Source organism: Lemur catta, chromosome 2 (genome assembly GCF_020740605.2).
Source record: "Lemur catta isolate mLemCat1 chromosome 2, mLemCat1.pri, whole genome shotgun sequence".
Taxonomy (NCBI): Eukaryota; Metazoa; Chordata; class Mammalia; order Primates; family Lemuridae; genus Lemur; species Lemur catta.
Window position 1 is genome coordinate 82,117,368 of NC_059129.1, and position 17,091 is coordinate 82,134,458.

The following is a 17,091-nucleotide window of genomic DNA, read 5'->3' on the forward strand; positions in this document are numbered from 1 at the left end:
ACGTAAACTGGAGAACATTATGTTAAGTGAAATTAGCCAAGCACAGAAAGACAAATCTTGCATGTTATCACTCATACGTGGGAGCTAAATACTAAAAAAAAATTGACTCATGGAGACAGATAGCGACGGTTACCAGAGACTAGGAATGGTAGCAGGCAGGGAGAAATAAAGTGGGGATGGTTAATGGGTACAAAAATATAGTTATTAATAGATAGATAGAATGAACAATATTTGATTGCACACCAAAGTGACTATAATCAACATAAGTCAGGGTATACTTTAAAATAACTAAGAGTAGAATTGGAATGTTCCTAACACAAAGAAAAGTTAAAATGCCTGAAGTGATAGATAGATACCCCAATTGCCCTAATTTGGTTAATTCACCTTGTATGCCTGTACCAAAATATCACATGTACCCTATAAAGATATACAACTATTATATACCCATAATAATTAAAAAAATTTATATTTCAGGACTTAAAAACATAAACATTGTAAAATAAAGAGATTCTTTGAAATCATAAGAAAAATCTTCTGCCTTATTCCCTCTATTCTTAGAGTGCTTTGGTTTCTTGACTCTTAATACTTATGGAAATAGACTCTGGATGGCAAGAACCAGTATTATAAAACACAAAGAGGAAAAGTAGGTACAATTAAAAACAATAACAGGGATTAAATAAGATCTTTTGTTCATGTAAATATCATTTCAAGAAAATAGATGGAAATATTACAAGATCTTTCAAAGTCACTATTTCTAAAACACTGGAATCAGTGGCTCCCTGAAGGAGACATTCTCACACCAGGATATATGTGTACTGTTGGGGAAGGGGAAGCTATCATAATCTCTCACTGTATTTTTGAATTTGAAATTTTCACTAAGGCTAATATATATTAAACATATTAAAAGTGTTTTATGGCTGATTAGGTATTAGATGATATGGAATTATTATCAATATACTTCTTAGATAGTATTATTATAGTTATATTTTTAAAAGTCCTTATTTTAAGAGATGCTTTGAAGTATCTATAAATAGAAGTGATATACTGTTGGGGATTTCTTTTCAGTATAATCCAGTGCGTGGGGGCATGAAGAATAACAGGGGATATAGAAGAAACATGACTGGCCATGAGTTAATTGTTGTAGCAAGGCAATGGGTACATGGGAGTACATTCTACTTCTTGCTGCATACGTCTGCAATGTTTTATAACAAAAAGTTTAAAAAATGTTCCATGAATCCTGGGCAAGTATAATTTATGTTTACATTGCAAAGGTTCTGAAAACTATCTATTTTATTCAAACTTTTGGACAAAAAATGTGCCCAGAACAGTGTTAGTGCTGGCCATACAATGAAGGCCCTTACCATCACGAAGGTTAAAGTCTAATAGAAGAAGCAATCAATGACAAATATTTATTGGTGCTTACCGTATGCCAGGCATTGTTTTAAATGCTAGACATTTTTCAATGAATAAAAAAAGACAAAGACAAAAATTCCCACCCTTGTGAAGCTTACATTCGTGTGGATAGAAACAGGCAATAAGTAAAACAAGTAAGAACATTACAATTAAATAGTACATTAGGAAATGATAAGTCCTAGAAGAAAATTAAAACAAGAAAGAAGAATAGGGAATGCAGAAGTGGAGGACACTGCAACTTTAGTCAGGAATGCCTTCACTGAGAAGTTAATACTTGAGCTATGACTTGATGGAGGTGAGGGACCAATCCATGTGAATACTTGCAGAATGAATGTATAAGGAAGAGGAAGTAAGTGTAAAGCCTCTAGGCCAAGAAAATGCCAGGCATGTATAAAGATTCAGCATGCCAGTGTAGTTATATTGGCATGAGCAAAGGAAAGGCTGTACAAATTGAGAGATCAGAGAAGTCACGGTGCAGAGCTGGGGTGGGGTGGTGGCTTGTAGATCATTGGTTTTTATAATGAGTGAAATAAGAAGCTATTAGAGGGAGTAGGTGGCTATGACGTGGAAGGCAACAAGATCTTTGGTGTAAATAAATTAGAGGAACTCAGGTTACTAAAGGGATTGGCTATGTGGTTAATGAAGTCACTAAGAATTAGGTGAAATAGAGACTGTCAGTGAAACAGGAGATAAAATCTTTGAGGAATGAGGAGGAATAACCTGGAGATCATAGATAATTTCGAGAAAGAGAGGTGATCTGATGACATGGATCATAAGGAGATCTAATGGAGAAAGGTCTGGAAGCAGCAATGAAAAGCAATCTACCTCCTTTCCAAGTCTAATAGAACAAGAGATGTGGGAAAGAAAACAGTAACTATTGGCGATTACTGGAGAAGCAGCAGCGTCCACAGAGGAGCACTAAATGTAAATTACGATTCTTAGTGCTCTGAAGGAAATATATGAGATATTAATTGGGGTGGGGGGAGCATGCCAAGCCTGGAAAATCCAAGCATATATCTGTAAGGAAGTCATACTTCTGCTAAGATGTGAAGAAAGAGTAGGAAAAATAATTAGGTTATAAAATATGAAATGTCTAATTTCTTTCAGTACTAAGTTTGACGTTGATATCCCTGACGTTTCACTTTGACACTTCTTGTTTTATTTTTACTGTGAAGGTACATCCTCAGTTTTTGAAATGCACATTTTGGCTTGTGATTATCTTTCACATTTTTTTTTAGAGCAATTTTTGTGAAACCATGGGTAAGTCAAAAATTCGTGTTATTTTCAAATATGAGTTCCATCGTAGAACCAATGCAGCACAGACAGCTCAAAATATCAATGAAGCATCTGAGAAGAAAGTGGCTAATGAATGCACAGTACGTTGATGGTTTGAGAAGTTCTGTTCTGGTGATGTTAATCTTGAAAATGATCCATGTGGGTGACCTGAGACTGAGGTGGATAATGGTGAGCTGAAAGCTGTAGTGGAAGTGACTCCATCTCAACCTACATGTGAATTAGCAGCAAGGTTTGATGTTACTATTTCAACAACATTGGAGCACTTGAAACAAACTGGCAAGGTAAAGAAGCTGGGTAGATGGGTTTCACATACGTTAAACGAGCATCAAAAGAGAAATCGTCTCGAAGCTTGCCTTTGCTGTCATGACATAAAGGTAAACCATTCCTATACTGTATGATGATGTGATGAAAAATGGATTCTTTTTGACAATCACAAACATTCCCACACAATGGCTGAATAAACATGAAGTGCCAAAACACAGTCCAAAACTGAAGATTCATCAAAAAAAGCTAGTGGTGTCTATTTGGGGGTCTAGCACTGGTATTATCTGCTACAGCTTTATGAAACCCAGTCAATCGATTACAGTGGATGTTTACTGCAACCAATTGGACAAAACGATGAGGATGCTTGTGATTAAGCAGCTGAGATTGGTCAACAGACAGGCCAATTGTTTTGCGAGACAACGCTTGACCACATGTTGCACAAACAACTCTGCTCAAACTACAGTAGCTAGACTTGAAAACTCTGTCATCCACCATATTCACCAGACCTTGCATCAACTGACTACCACTTCTTCCAGGTTTTTGACCACTTCTTGCAAGGAAATGTTCAATTGTCAATAAGGTGTAGAAAATGCCTTTCATGATTTCATCGACACTCACTATCCAGGCTTTTTTGTTGCTGCCATAAACAAGCTACCATTAAGATGGCAAAACTGTGTCCATAGGTTAGGTGCATACTTTGATTAAGTGTACTGCTTCTTATTTGAGACATAATAAACTACACCTTTGATTTGAAATCAGACATTTCAGATTTTATGACCCACTAGGTGAATTGGGCCAGGGAGACAACTACAAAGGCTGGACAATGTGAAGGGCAGGCCACATTTGAGGGTGCAAAAAGGCCAGTGAGGCTGGACCCTGAGAGTGGGGGTCAGTCTGGGAGGAAATAAACCAAGAGTAGGAAGTCAATGGTCCGACCAAGCTGTCCACATAGGCCAGGGGTAGGGTTTTGCTCTTTATTCCAAGAGCACTAGAAAACACTGGAAAAGGTATACAATACCAAAATTTCTTTACTCTTATATATTTGTTGTAAAAAACTGATACATGGAAAAGGTAAGTAATTGTAATGTGTGATATAAATATTAAGATTAGAAAAGATATCACTTTTGGCTAGAAGGAAGCCTTATTAAGAAGTCATAAATTTTGACTTCAATTTCCTAATTAGTGTCCTCTTGGAAAGAGTTCAGAATCAATTTATTTTATGGCTTTGTGTGAATAATGGTTCTATTGGATCAAATACTAACTTCCACACAGGTGCAGAAAATCAAGGCATATATCCACAGATACTTCACATGAAAAAGCACATGCCAAGGGTAGGGTTCTATTGCGGCAGCTTGTCCAGGGTCTCACTCTGGCTCCGCAGCTGGACTCAAGAATGTGACTCATAACAACCAAGCTTACAAGCAACTAATGTAACAGAAAACAAGATCCAGTTTAGTTACTTATAATGAAGAATATACCCAGCAAGACAACGAAATAGTTTCACTCTCTAAACAGAACATTTTATCTTTACGGCAATTGGAAAAAAAAACAATTGTGATGTAGAAGTTGCTCAACATTAATGTTTGATGGTATGTATTTAAGAATGGTAATGCATTCCTCTCCTCGAGAGAGGTGTTCAGTGCTCCCTGAGAAACTTCTACACTCAATAGCAGGAAATCATATCCTGTTCTTTATACACTAGTGCCTACTATTCTGAATATAATATGAATTTAATAAACATTTGTGATTGAACCAGGGACCAGGTTATGCCCTGGGGCAGAGAAACTCTGCTGTGTTTAAGTGGACATTGTCAAAGTTTGCTTCTTAACTATCCGTCTTTGCTTATTTTAATAAAATATTTTTGATTGATACATTCTTTTAAAAAAATTAATACTTTAGTCAGGTTACATGCAAGTACATTTGGTAGGAGAGCTATTCTTTCCCTTTAGCGTGAGTTTGTATATTTATGTTCTGATTCTTTATCTTCTAGAAAAAAGGATTTAATGTTAATTAAGTCCCAAATCTTTGCCAACAATTCTAATGGTGTGTCATCCTATAATACCCTTTCCAAGTACCAAAAGGGGAAAAAGTTCAAAAAAAGAACTCTTCACATGTAAATTTTTGCATTGTTGCATGGTTTGGGAATGTATGAAAGAAAATACACAGAATTTTTCAATAAGGCATTTCCTTAACATACAGTATGAAGAAGAACAGAGAAATGACTGTCAAATCTACTGCAACATTCATTTATTAAACACATTTATCATTTAGTGTTGAGGGTCAGGGGCTATAAGAAAAGAGAAGTGCTTCCTACCCTCACAAAGCTCCCAACCTTAGGAGTAGCCCTATAGGTTACACCCATCAAAACAATGTGTAAGTGCTATTATGGTGCTATGACATCAAAACAAAGAAGATAATTGTGACAAGTGAGCTACAAGAACTAGTGAAGGACTGCAAAAAGTGGTTATGTCAAGCATTACTGGACAAGAAGAATAAGAAAGACATTCTAATGGCAAGGAAGCATGAACTAATGCACAGAGGCATGGAGGCCAATGGTGTTTCCAGGAGATAAAGAGTAATTAAGTGTGGCTGAAGCACATGAAGCTAGAAGGGAGGGTTCCAGTCAGATTATATAAAGCCTTAACTGTCATACTGAAGAATTCAGGCTCAATTTCATGGGAAAAAACAAAAGCCACTGGTAAATTTTTCCCCTAGTCAAAATATTTAGAAATTATATCAGTTTACAAAATTTTGCTTAATACAGATCCACAAATAGCAAGAATTAGGCACTTAAATAGAAGTAGTCTGGGTTCTTTATGGATATGGCAGTATCATATACAGTAAATATATAATATATAATATCATAAAGGATATATACTTACTATATATGGAATATATAGTAAGTATAGTAAGTGTAAAAAAACACTCAAGAAAGTAATTTTGCGTTCATAAAGATGTGACTAGGAATAGTTCTAGAAAAGGTATAAATGTGTCAGGATCGATAATGAGTTCTTTACCATTGAGGCAGTAAATTATTTTTTTCTACTATTGTTATTAACAAACTGTAGTATCAAAATCTATGGATTTGTTAAAATCTTCCCAATACAATGACATTGATATACTGCCAGAATATTTTATTGAATCACTTTAATTCAATTTATCATTAAACATGGTGACAATATATAAATATGCCTAAATTACTCAAGTGCCTTAATTTGAGTAAATATAAATTATCTCAATGTGAAATAACTTGAAAATGCAAAACTACAGATTCTCAGTTACATAATAAATATAAAGTACAGGTTATATTAAAATCCATTCAAATCTCAGAAACCCAAACTACTAATATTATTTTCTTTACATATTCATAGTACAGTAACAAAAAAATCCAGATTTGAAAGTCTTGACTGACCCCTTGTGGTCAAATAATTTGAAACTAAAAGTCAGCAATATTTACCACCATCTTCAAAATCATCTTCTGTTATCCACCAAGGCACTGTATCTTTCTCCTTCATTTCTTTTTTAGGTTGTCTAGGTGTTGTGTTTGAATTTTCAAAAGAATCATCTGAAAGCTGAATCAGATGCAAGTTACTGAATTTTAAAATATGTTGTGAATTTGAGAAACACAGAATTATCACTAAAAATGTCTCTATTAGTTCTCTCACAGTTCAACTATCACATATACAAATAATATGCTTAACAATAATGTATAAATTTCTGTCAAAGTATGTGACCAAAATAACTTAAAAATCAAGCATACATCTCTGAGCATCAATTTTATAATTAAGAAAACTAGGAGAACAACAAGAGAGAAATAAAGAAAACTGGTCAAGAAACTTGTTCAGGAAAGGAAAAAGAAGGATATAACCCTATCTTCTAGATATTCTCTAGTGTCTAAGAATAAACCATAGCTGAGCAAAATTATATAGCATCACTCTAGAAAAACACAGAATTCCAAGACAAGGAAGAACTGAGTTTCAGGGAATAGAAAGGATGATGGAGTTGACCAGAGAAATCAGCATTTTGTTACAGTGATTAATAAACTTTTATTTGCCCTTTTTTACTCTTCCAATCCAAATTTTACGACAATTCTAAATCACCTATTCTAACCACAATACCCTTCTCATTCTCAGCCAATTAACTTGGTCTCCCTGTTCACTGAGAAAATAAAGACCTTCAGTCAAATACCGCCCTCTTTCCCCTCACCACACCCCTAAACTTACCTGTTAAGGCATTTTCTTTCTCTCTCAGAAGACACAATTCTTTCCTCTACTCCAAGCAGAACCTACAGAAAGGTCACTTCCCATCTCCCCAGGTTCTTCCTTCCCTATTTGGATTTTATTTCTGTATCTTCACTCCCTTCTCTCTCTACTCCCTTCCCTTCTCTTAGATTGCAAACCTGCTCAGCACTCAGCACTGTACCTCCAGTGCCTAGCACAGCACCTGACACAATTGTGGAGGGAAAGAATGAACACTCAGCTCCACTTTGGAATTAAAAAAAAGCAAAATAAAACAAAAAAGTTCCTTATTCCTACTTCCCTTTTACTCTACCTATTATTTTTCCTTGATATACCAACTTCTTGAGTTCACTGGTCAACCCTTAAAATCTGGTTCCCATCTAAAACGGTGCTCTCCTCCAGGCACCACGAGCTTCCTAAATGCCACAAATAAAGTACCACTGTCAGTTATCCTCCCTGATCACATCATGGAATTTGATATTGGTGACCAGCTCTCACTTCCTGAAACTCTCTACCCCTAACTTATAGCAGCATCACTTCCTCCAGGTTATTTCTGGCCAAGCTCTGTGGCCACTTCCACCCATCTATGTTAATAGCTTTTGGCTTTTTGCCCATTTCTTTACATAAGACTTCTCTAGGACTGTGCTCTTGATCCTTTTCAATTTCATTCTATATATTTTTTTTCTGGGGAAGAAACCAACATTTATTACTTGCCTGGATCTACACTCAGGTTATCTCACTTAATCTTTGAACAATCCTGCAGAGATTTACTGATGAGAAAACTGAAACCCTGAGAGATTAAACAATTTGCCCAAGTTGCTACTGTTAATAAGTGTGGGATTTAAACTTGGGTCTCTGTCTAAACTCGTCCACTTTCCACTATACTATGTAGTCCCCCAACTAGAACACTACTATCTGGGTGACCTTTTAAACTTCCAAGATGACAACAAGCACACACACATTTCCATCTGCCAAACAAAAAATCTCTCCTTCAATGACTTGTAAGAGTCAAGAGTGTCAATTTTAAAATGCTCAAAAAGAACTCTTTGTCTTCACTGACAACCAGGTAGGAAGAGGGAAGGAGGGGAGAAAAAATATTTATTCCACCTGAGTTTCTGAAATCAGTTGCATCACTTTCCACTTAGCCTCGGAATTTTACTGTTACCTTGAAATGATCCATTTCTCTCTCCTCCCCACATTTTTTCAGTTTATTTATCTGTAACACAGGCATAGTACCACTGATCTTGCAGGGTTATGGCAAAGAGCAGAAAAAGAAATGATGAATACCCATCCTACTGTCTAATACATAGTAGGTGTTCTCACTTTCAACAACCTTCCACAGTGCTAACAGTGCTATCCAGATTACTGTCATTAAAAACAGAAAAAAACAGAAAAGCTAGTGCTCAGATAATAACTGTTGGAAATTGGAACCCTAATAAACTAACACACTGTGGGAATACAAAATGTCAAAGACACTTTAGAAAATAGTCTGGTAGTTCCTTAAAGGGTAAATATAGAGTTACCATGTGACCCAGCAATTTCACTCCTAGGCATATACACAAGAGAAATGAAAACATACATCCACAGAAAAACTCACACATGATTTTCATAGCAGCATTATTCATAATTACCAAAAAGTGAAAAGAACCCAAATATCCATCAACTGATAAGTGGGAAAACAAAATGTGGTATATATCTATACAATTAAATATTACTCAGTTATAAAAAGAAATGACGTATTAATACAAGCTACGACAGGGACGAACCTTGAAAACATTATCCTAAGTAAAAGAAGCCAGACCCAAAAGGCCACATACTATACAATTCCAATTTTATGAAATGTCCATAACAGGCAAATCTTTAGAGACAGAAGTAGACTACTGGTTGCCTAAGGCTGGGGAAGGGAGGAAAAGGAGATACGGGTAATGGCTAACAGATAAGGGGTTTCTTTCTGGGGTGATAAAAATATTCTAAAATTGATTGTGGTGATGGTTACATATCTCTAAAACCACTGAGGGAGTACAACTCCATATTGTACACTTTAAATGGGTGAATTATATGGTGTGTGAATTATATCTCAATAAAGCTATATATAAAAAAAGTTGGTCCCACCACTCTCCTAAAAACAAAGAGATGTAAACTATGTCTTCGAACAAACTGAATGATAATTCATCAAAATGACCAAAGAAGTTACTATAAGTCTAAAATCATGATGTTCATTGTTAAGAAAGAAACACTAAAAAAAAAAAGAAAGAAAGAAACACTGCCTTACCCAAATCTCTATCATGAGATAAGAACTTTTATGAGTTCAGGATGGATATGAGAAGGAGGGAAGAAGGGAGACAGGGAGGGAAGGGCAGGGGAGGAAGTGTGTTAGAGTGTGTGTGTGTGTGTGTGTGTTGGGGTGGTAAATGAGGGGTAGAAAAAACATTTTCCAAAAGGCCTGTACTGCCATCTATTTTTTACAATGAACATTCTTCCCATAAATTTAATTTTCAAAGGCACCTGTATTTGAAATAAAAAACTTAACCTTCAAATGGGAAGCGAGATTCATTCTGAGTTCCTATTACATCCTGGCAATTGGTAGATGCTTTTTTTAATCCTTAAAACAATCCTACAAAGTAGGCATTATTTTTCCTATTAAACGATGAAACTGAGAGTTTCTTCCTACTACACCAAACTCCGTTTTATGAATAAGAATGTTAGTATAATAGTTTAAAATGTGACTCCTTTGAATGCTCTATAAGCCCCCTTTATGTATATACAGTCATGTGTCACTTAATGATGGGAATATGTTCTGAGAAATGCCTTGTCAGACAATTTCTGATGTTGTGAGAACATCAGAGTGTATGTACATAAACCTAGATGGTACACCCTCCTAATACATACCTAGGCTATAGGGTATAGCCTATTGATCCTAGACTACAAACCTCTACAGCATGTCACTGTATTGAATACTGTATGCATCTGTAACACAATGGCAAGTATTTGAGTGTCTAAACATATCTAAACATATAAGAGGTGGAGTAAACATGGTACAAAAGATTTTTAAAAAAGGTACACCTACATAGGGCAACCCCATTATAATCTTATGGGACCACTGTTGTTTATGTGGTCCATCGTTGATGAAAACGTCCTTATGTGGCGCACAACTAACTACACATGGAATGTGGTGTAACCATTTAATTTATTCATTCAGAAAATATTTATTAAGCATCTATTAGGTACTGCAGATATAGCAATGAACATACACAGCCATTGTGACACAGGCCATATACATCCTTATAATGGGAAGCAGAAAATAGACCCACAGGAGAAAAGTAATGAATGCGTTAGTGCCATACAAAGAATTAAATATATGGCATACTCAAAAGTGACTTGGTGGTTACTTTCTACTGGGTAAACACAAGAGGCTTCTCTGAGGTAGTGATATGTAATGTAAGATCTTCACCAGTGAGGTGCAGAATAAGGGAACAGCATTATTGGCAGAGGGAACAGGTAGTGCAAAGCCCCTAAGGTAAAATGAGCGTGAAATGCCTGGGAGAGAAAAAAGGCCACTGTAGCATAAATAAAATGGATGAGGGGGAAGAGTGATATAAAGTCAGTGAGGTATACATGAGCAAAATCATGAAGGGCTTTATGAACCATGGTAAGGAATTTGGATTTTATTCTACACGTGATGGGAGACCAGTTGAATTTTACACTGGGGAGGAACAGAGTTAGACTTAAGTAACACATAAGTGTGGCGAGAGAAATGCTGGGACATTAGTTGGGAACTGCTGCAGTAGCCCAGATGACATGATAGTATTGAACTAGCAGGTGGTAGAAAAAAGGGAGAAAGCTAGAGGGATGACAGGTATATTCTGGTGGCAGCGCTGACAGTGTGGTGATGGACTAACTATATCTTTGAAGTGAAAGAAAGAATTAAAAGATGAGGTTTTTGAGACAAATTTACAATACAGCTTTTAAAAATACAAGCTTACCTCTTTCATAAACTGTTCAAACTCTTCATCCATCTCTTCTTTGGAATAGTGAGCCATAATCAGTAATTTTCACTTCCCAAAATAAATATCCTAAAGTATTTACAACATTGGAGACGCTAAAAGACAAGAGACATAAATACCTTTTTAGGAAATTCATCACATCATGAAACAGCCACACTTTAAACATTTGTTATGATTTAGTATATATGTACAATTATGGACCAGTAAGCTAGTCAAGCAAACTGACTTGGAAAAGCATCTTTGAGAGTCTGCCTTGTATTCAGGGCCCAGAATCACATTTTCATCTGTTAACATCCAATTCTTAAAGGGTGGTCTCTACAGTATTTCCTAAACCTGTATTTGTGTGTTTGTATGTTACTCAATACTTCTCACACACCAGGTCCTCCCAGAGAATCTTAAAAATTATAAATTATCAAATCCAAAGGACCATTTCTTTCTTGCAAACCACAGAAAACAGTATGTGCTGCCTTATCATTCAGCCTGTTATTTTACCAATCCATATTAATAGTTTTGTAAGACAGTTGCCAGATATGAGGATGCTTCCAAGACAAATAGTATTTACTAACACTCAGAATACTTAAAGAATACTTAGTTAAGAGTATACAGATCAGCACTAAGTATGTCTCCTTTGAAGCGGGGGAAAGCCAACAAAAACTATGCACTTAACATCTTAAGTGGAATCCAGTGATTTGCAACGCAACCTCTCCCCTATTCCCTTAATGAACCCAACCTCAGATCTGCAGCAGCTTCTAGACTTTTAACTCCTTCAAGGCAGCTAAAACCCCAGCTTTCTTTTGCAAAGGTGGGAGTGGGGGATGGGGTTGAAGACCCGGACAATACCTTCCCCATCCTCAGAATAACAGCTCCCCCACTCATTAGCACTTTCGACCAGTCCAGGGCGGGTGCGGTTAGGGTCCTCAGATAATAACAGTGTTGGCAAAGACATGGCGTAACTGGCCCGAAGGTCTCGGTCAGGGGCAGACTCCACTACAAGCTCCTCAGCCCTGCGGCGTCCGGGCCGGCAAGCGCGGGTTCGGGGACTGGCGGGAAGACCCAGACGCATTTACAGCGGAGTCTGGACGTGGAGAAATAACCCGAAACCCAAGGCCGTTGCACTGGGTCTCAGACACGGCCTCGGCCTTGGAAATTTGGGTAAGAAGCGAAAGTCCAGTCCCGACCTACCTCTGCCTCTGAATTCCGCGCTTTCCCGGAAGGTCTGTGGGGCCCGCCAGTTGCCAGGGTAACAGGCGTCAGCCTCCGGAGTCACATGATCCGGGTTGGTCACGTGGCTCGTGGGCCGAGCAGGGCAGCCATTAGTGTCCCAATCCCTTTACAAGACTAGGTTGGAACAGCCACACCTCACAAGGGTACTCTGGTGAATAAGAGCATCGATGCTGCACTCCTGCGCCCTCCCGGGCTTTCTGTGCGCTCCTTAGAAAAGTGGACGTCAGCGAATCGGTTACTGGAGAGCCAGAAGGGAGGCGTCATGGGGGGGGGGGGTTGCGCCCCGCCCGTGGCTTCTGGGAAATGTAGTTTAGCTCCTCCAGTCCTTGTATTTCTGTAGTCCACCTTGCTTCTTACCGCCTTCCCCGCCCTTGTCATTTGAGCACTCTGTCTTCCAAGCGGAAGCTTTGCAGAAATTGCATTTATTGGATTTCCTTCACGTGGAAAGCCTTCTGTGGGTGTTGAGAGAGAAACACAAACGTTTGAGAAAGAACTTTGTTGTTAGGATAAGGACTCTGTTTCCCCACCTAGTGGACAAAGAATTGAAAATACACAAACACCAAGATTCTTTTACTGTTTGCTTTTTTTAAAGTCAGGGTGTGCCCAGACTAGAGGGCAGTGTTGTCATCATAGCTCACTGCAACCTTGAACTCCTGGATTCAGGCAATCCTCCTGCCACACATGCTGGGCTATTTTTAAAGATTTTTTTAGAGATGGCGTCTTGCTATGTTGCTCAAACTGGTTTTGAACTCTTGTACTCAAGTGATCTTCCTGCCTGCGCCTCCCAAAGTGGGATGGGAGGGTGACAGGTGAGCCACCTGGCCCAGCCCAAGATTCCTATTAAGATACCATTAGTCAGAGCATCTCTGTGGTTTCCCGCTACCCCCTACTTTTCAAAACCACGTTCTGTAGTGGCATTTTACTACTTTCTTGGATTTTGTTTTCTGTTTCTTCTTCCTTCCTTCCTTCCTCCTCCTCCTTTTCCTCTTCTTTCTTCTTTGTCACAATGTAAGCTGGAATTTCAGAGGACAGCATTTAGGACAGGGAAAGTAAAATCTACAACAGTTGAAGGGTTTATTACTGGTAGACATAGTTCAGGACCATATTTTCAACCTGAACATTTCATTTGGCAAGTGTTTATTGCCTTCCAAATGTGTACAGGCTAGGAGCTGTGCCCCACAATACAAATATGAATAATAACAGATATTACTGTAGCACTTAGTGTACCATGAACCAAGAAAGTTTGGGAGCCTTTCCACCTGAGGCACAATTTGTAAAGTCAAAGTCTTGCTCAATATACAGTTAACACTATAAATTCATAATCACCAACTTAGACTGGGCATTCAACAATAGCAATCTCACTGGCTTTTCTAGTAAATTTTACGCTTATGCTATAGAGACTATTTCATAACTCCTCCACCCTGCTCGGATTCCAGAATGAGCAACCTTTCCCATCTTGCCTGAGACTTTCCTGGTTTTATCACTGAGAGTCTAGAGTCATAGTCTCATGCCAGCTGGGATAGTTGGTCACCCTTGCCCTTTCTTCCTTCATTGTCCCTTCCCCTGACATCACACATCCACTGTGAACAGATGGCCTGGCCTCATACCTCATTAAAAGAATAGATCCCATGAGGCTGGAATTTCTTCATCATCTTTCCACTATATCTATAAACTGTGTCTGCATCTGCACTCAATCTATCATGTGTTGTAATGGAGGAAATTACCAAAGACTCATCTTCCCACATATGATCTATAGCCTTAACCCATTCTTCTTCTCACTGATCTTGTTCCACTGGTCATTTCCCCTTCTTACTATATCTTCAACTTCTGGCTATTTGTAGGATTCTTCCTAACAGAATTGGAACATTCCCTGTGATCCCCACCTAAAATGCCACTTTCAAAACACTCTTCGTTCTGTATTTCCAGTGATTGGAATTCTCTCTCCCTCTCTTAATCCTGCCTGCCAATCTTTTCTGAGGAATTCTTTCCACTTTACTTCTCTTTCATCAGACTTTCTAATCCTTCTAATCCACCCACACCAAGGTACTAAAACCTTTCTTGGTAGTGTCATCAATTTTCTCCACATTGCTAAATCCCGCACTCACACACACACACACACACACACACACACACACACACACACACATCAACTTACCTGATCTGTAATACTATTTGACACAGTTGTCCACTCTCCCTTTCTTGATTTTTCTTCTACTTTTGTGGCCTGTCCTTGGGGTCTTTCACTATTCCTTGGTCTATTCTACCTGATCTCTAAATGTTATAATTTCTGAGGGCTCATTTCTGGACTCATATCTTCTCCTTATCTTTTACATTCTTATTCTAGGCAGTCTGATCCTCAAGGCTTTAAATATCATTTATGTATTTAAAACTCTCAAGTATACACCTTCAACTCTAACTTGGGGGTCCTACCCAACTTACCCAAAGCACATCTCCACTTGATATCTCACAAGCATCTCTAATTCAGTGGGAGTCTTGCTTTTCTGCCCTTGTCACACACTGATTTCTGTCTCTTCCAACACTTCGTATTACACTATGTGGTACCTTTACTTAACCCAGTCACCAGGACAGAAAATCTGGGAGTTCCCTCCCTCCCATATTTTGTTCATTATTAAGACTTATCTATGCTACCTCCAAAATATGTCTCTACTCTGTTCACTTGTTTACATCTTAATTACTAATGTCCGAGTCCAAGGCATTATTTCCTCTTGCCTGAACTACTTCACTAGCCTCCTAACACGTTTCTCTACTTCTACTCTTTCTCTTGAAAATGTCCAGGATTCCAGCTCTGACAAATTGACCTCATGACCCATAATTTTAAACACTGTGTAATACTAACTCTTATGATAAATGTGTATCTAACTAAAATGTCAATGAAATGGGAGGATAAGTTGGCTACTTCTGTAATGAAATCACTCTGGATAGGATCAGAGATTCCTACTTTGATAGCTCTTCATAACTGTTACAGGTTTCTAATGTGTTTTTGTATTTCCTGGAATGATATGAAATTTGATATACATTTGGTGTTAGTCCAGCTCCCCAGCGAGGTTTGCGGGGTTAGGGGGGCGGTGAGATTGTACCTCAGCTTTATATTGCATTTTTTTTCATAGTGATTAGTACAGTGGTGAGAACTCAGTCAACATTGACAACATAGCTGCAGCCAAGACCTGCAATGTTAAATGGAGTGTAAACCTAGAACATTGTGGGATTGGATTAAGGAGAACTGCATCAGATCTAGTTACACATAGTTCCATTTAACAAAATCCTGCTTCTTTACTTTTTTTTCAGAAGGGGAGATTTTCTTCACTGATGTAGACAATAAGGAAGACATTGAAGGAATTGTGTTATTCTAGCAATAAGAAAATGAAATGTAATGATTTATTTTGTTCTGTTTTTCATTTGTCATTGTTATTGCTTACTTTTGCCTATTTGTCCATATCCTGACAGCTTTTATTTTGATTACTTAAATTTTTTTCTAATTCTTTTATGTATAGAATTTAGTGTTCAAAGGTTCAGCTGTTCTTATAATTTTTTCTCAAGAAAAATAAGAATTATTCGTAATAGAATATTGAGAAATTATGCAGTCATCTTTATAAGGATTTAAATGTTTCTGAAATACAGACAGATGTTCTTTCCCTAGGCTATGCACAGCTGCTAGTTTACAATTATATCATGAGGCCATGGATAATGATTTAGCTTATGAAACTGTTTTTTAAATAATTCTCCAATAATCCAGTCAATGGCCACTGAGGATGTCAGTAATCATAAGAATTTGGCTATGTCTCTAAATGAGGTGATTAACAACGTGGTTTTACAATTATTATATAAATGAAAAAACACAAAAATTGATATATCAAATTGAAGAAAAACTATTGCTCTATGAAAGACTGTAAGAGGATAAAAAGACAAGCTAAAGACTAGGAGAAAATATTTGCACACCACATATCTGATAAAAGGCTGATACCTAGAATATAAAAAGAATACTCAAAACAATAGTAAAGAAAGAAAACAATACAATTAGAAAATGGGCCAAAGACATAAACAGACATTTCATCAAAGAGGATATGAAAATGGCAAATAAGCACATGAAAAGATGCTCAACAGCACTAGCCATTAGGGAAAGGCAAATTAAAATCACAATGAAATATCACTGGGTGAGTGTAGCTATGAAGAAACAGGAAATCTTTGCTCTGTATCTTGATGTGGCAGCAGTTACAGCAAGCTACATGTATGATAAAATTTCATAGAAATACACACACGTGAGGGCATGTAAAATTGATGAAATTAATAACCTCTGTACTATTTCCCTCAACTTTCTGCAAATCTATTATTATTTAAAAAAAACGTAAAAGAAAATTGCAAAATGCTAAAATGGAGATCCTGTGTTTCTTCAATTAAAGCAAAAAAGTAATATTTGATTTTTATCTATAGGATTACCCATCCATGAGTCAAGTTTGATATAGTAATGAAATATTAAAGAAAAATAATTTCTTGTAAAATCATGTTTTAACCTATAACACAATTCCTTATTTTACATAAATACAGTATACAATAGCTAATTTTATACAAATTTAGTTAGTTAATTGCATATAAATTTAGAATACAAAAGTTAATACTAAAAATACATTAGGAGA

At 37.2% G+C, this 17,091-nt stretch overlaps 1 protein-coding gene across 1 annotated transcript in view; it reads right to left on the bottom strand.

Moving 5' to 3' along the window:
• The window catches only part of CEP162 (centrosomal protein 162), an 81,355-nt gene extending 68,920 nt beyond the window's left edge, over positions 1–12,435 (bottom strand). The window contains exons 1-3 of the mRNA XM_045543963.1: positions 12,398–12,435; positions 11,195–11,310; positions 6,431–6,545 (exon numbers count right to left, since the gene is read on the bottom strand). Coding sequence (XP_045399919.1) covers positions 6,431–6,545; positions 11,195–11,251 — 172 coding nt within the window. The 5' untranslated portion in view covers positions 11,252–11,310; positions 12,398–12,435. The remainder of the gene's footprint in view (positions 1–6,430; positions 6,546–11,194; positions 11,311–12,397) is intronic.
• Between the last annotated feature and the right edge of the window lie 4,656 nt (positions 12,436–17,091).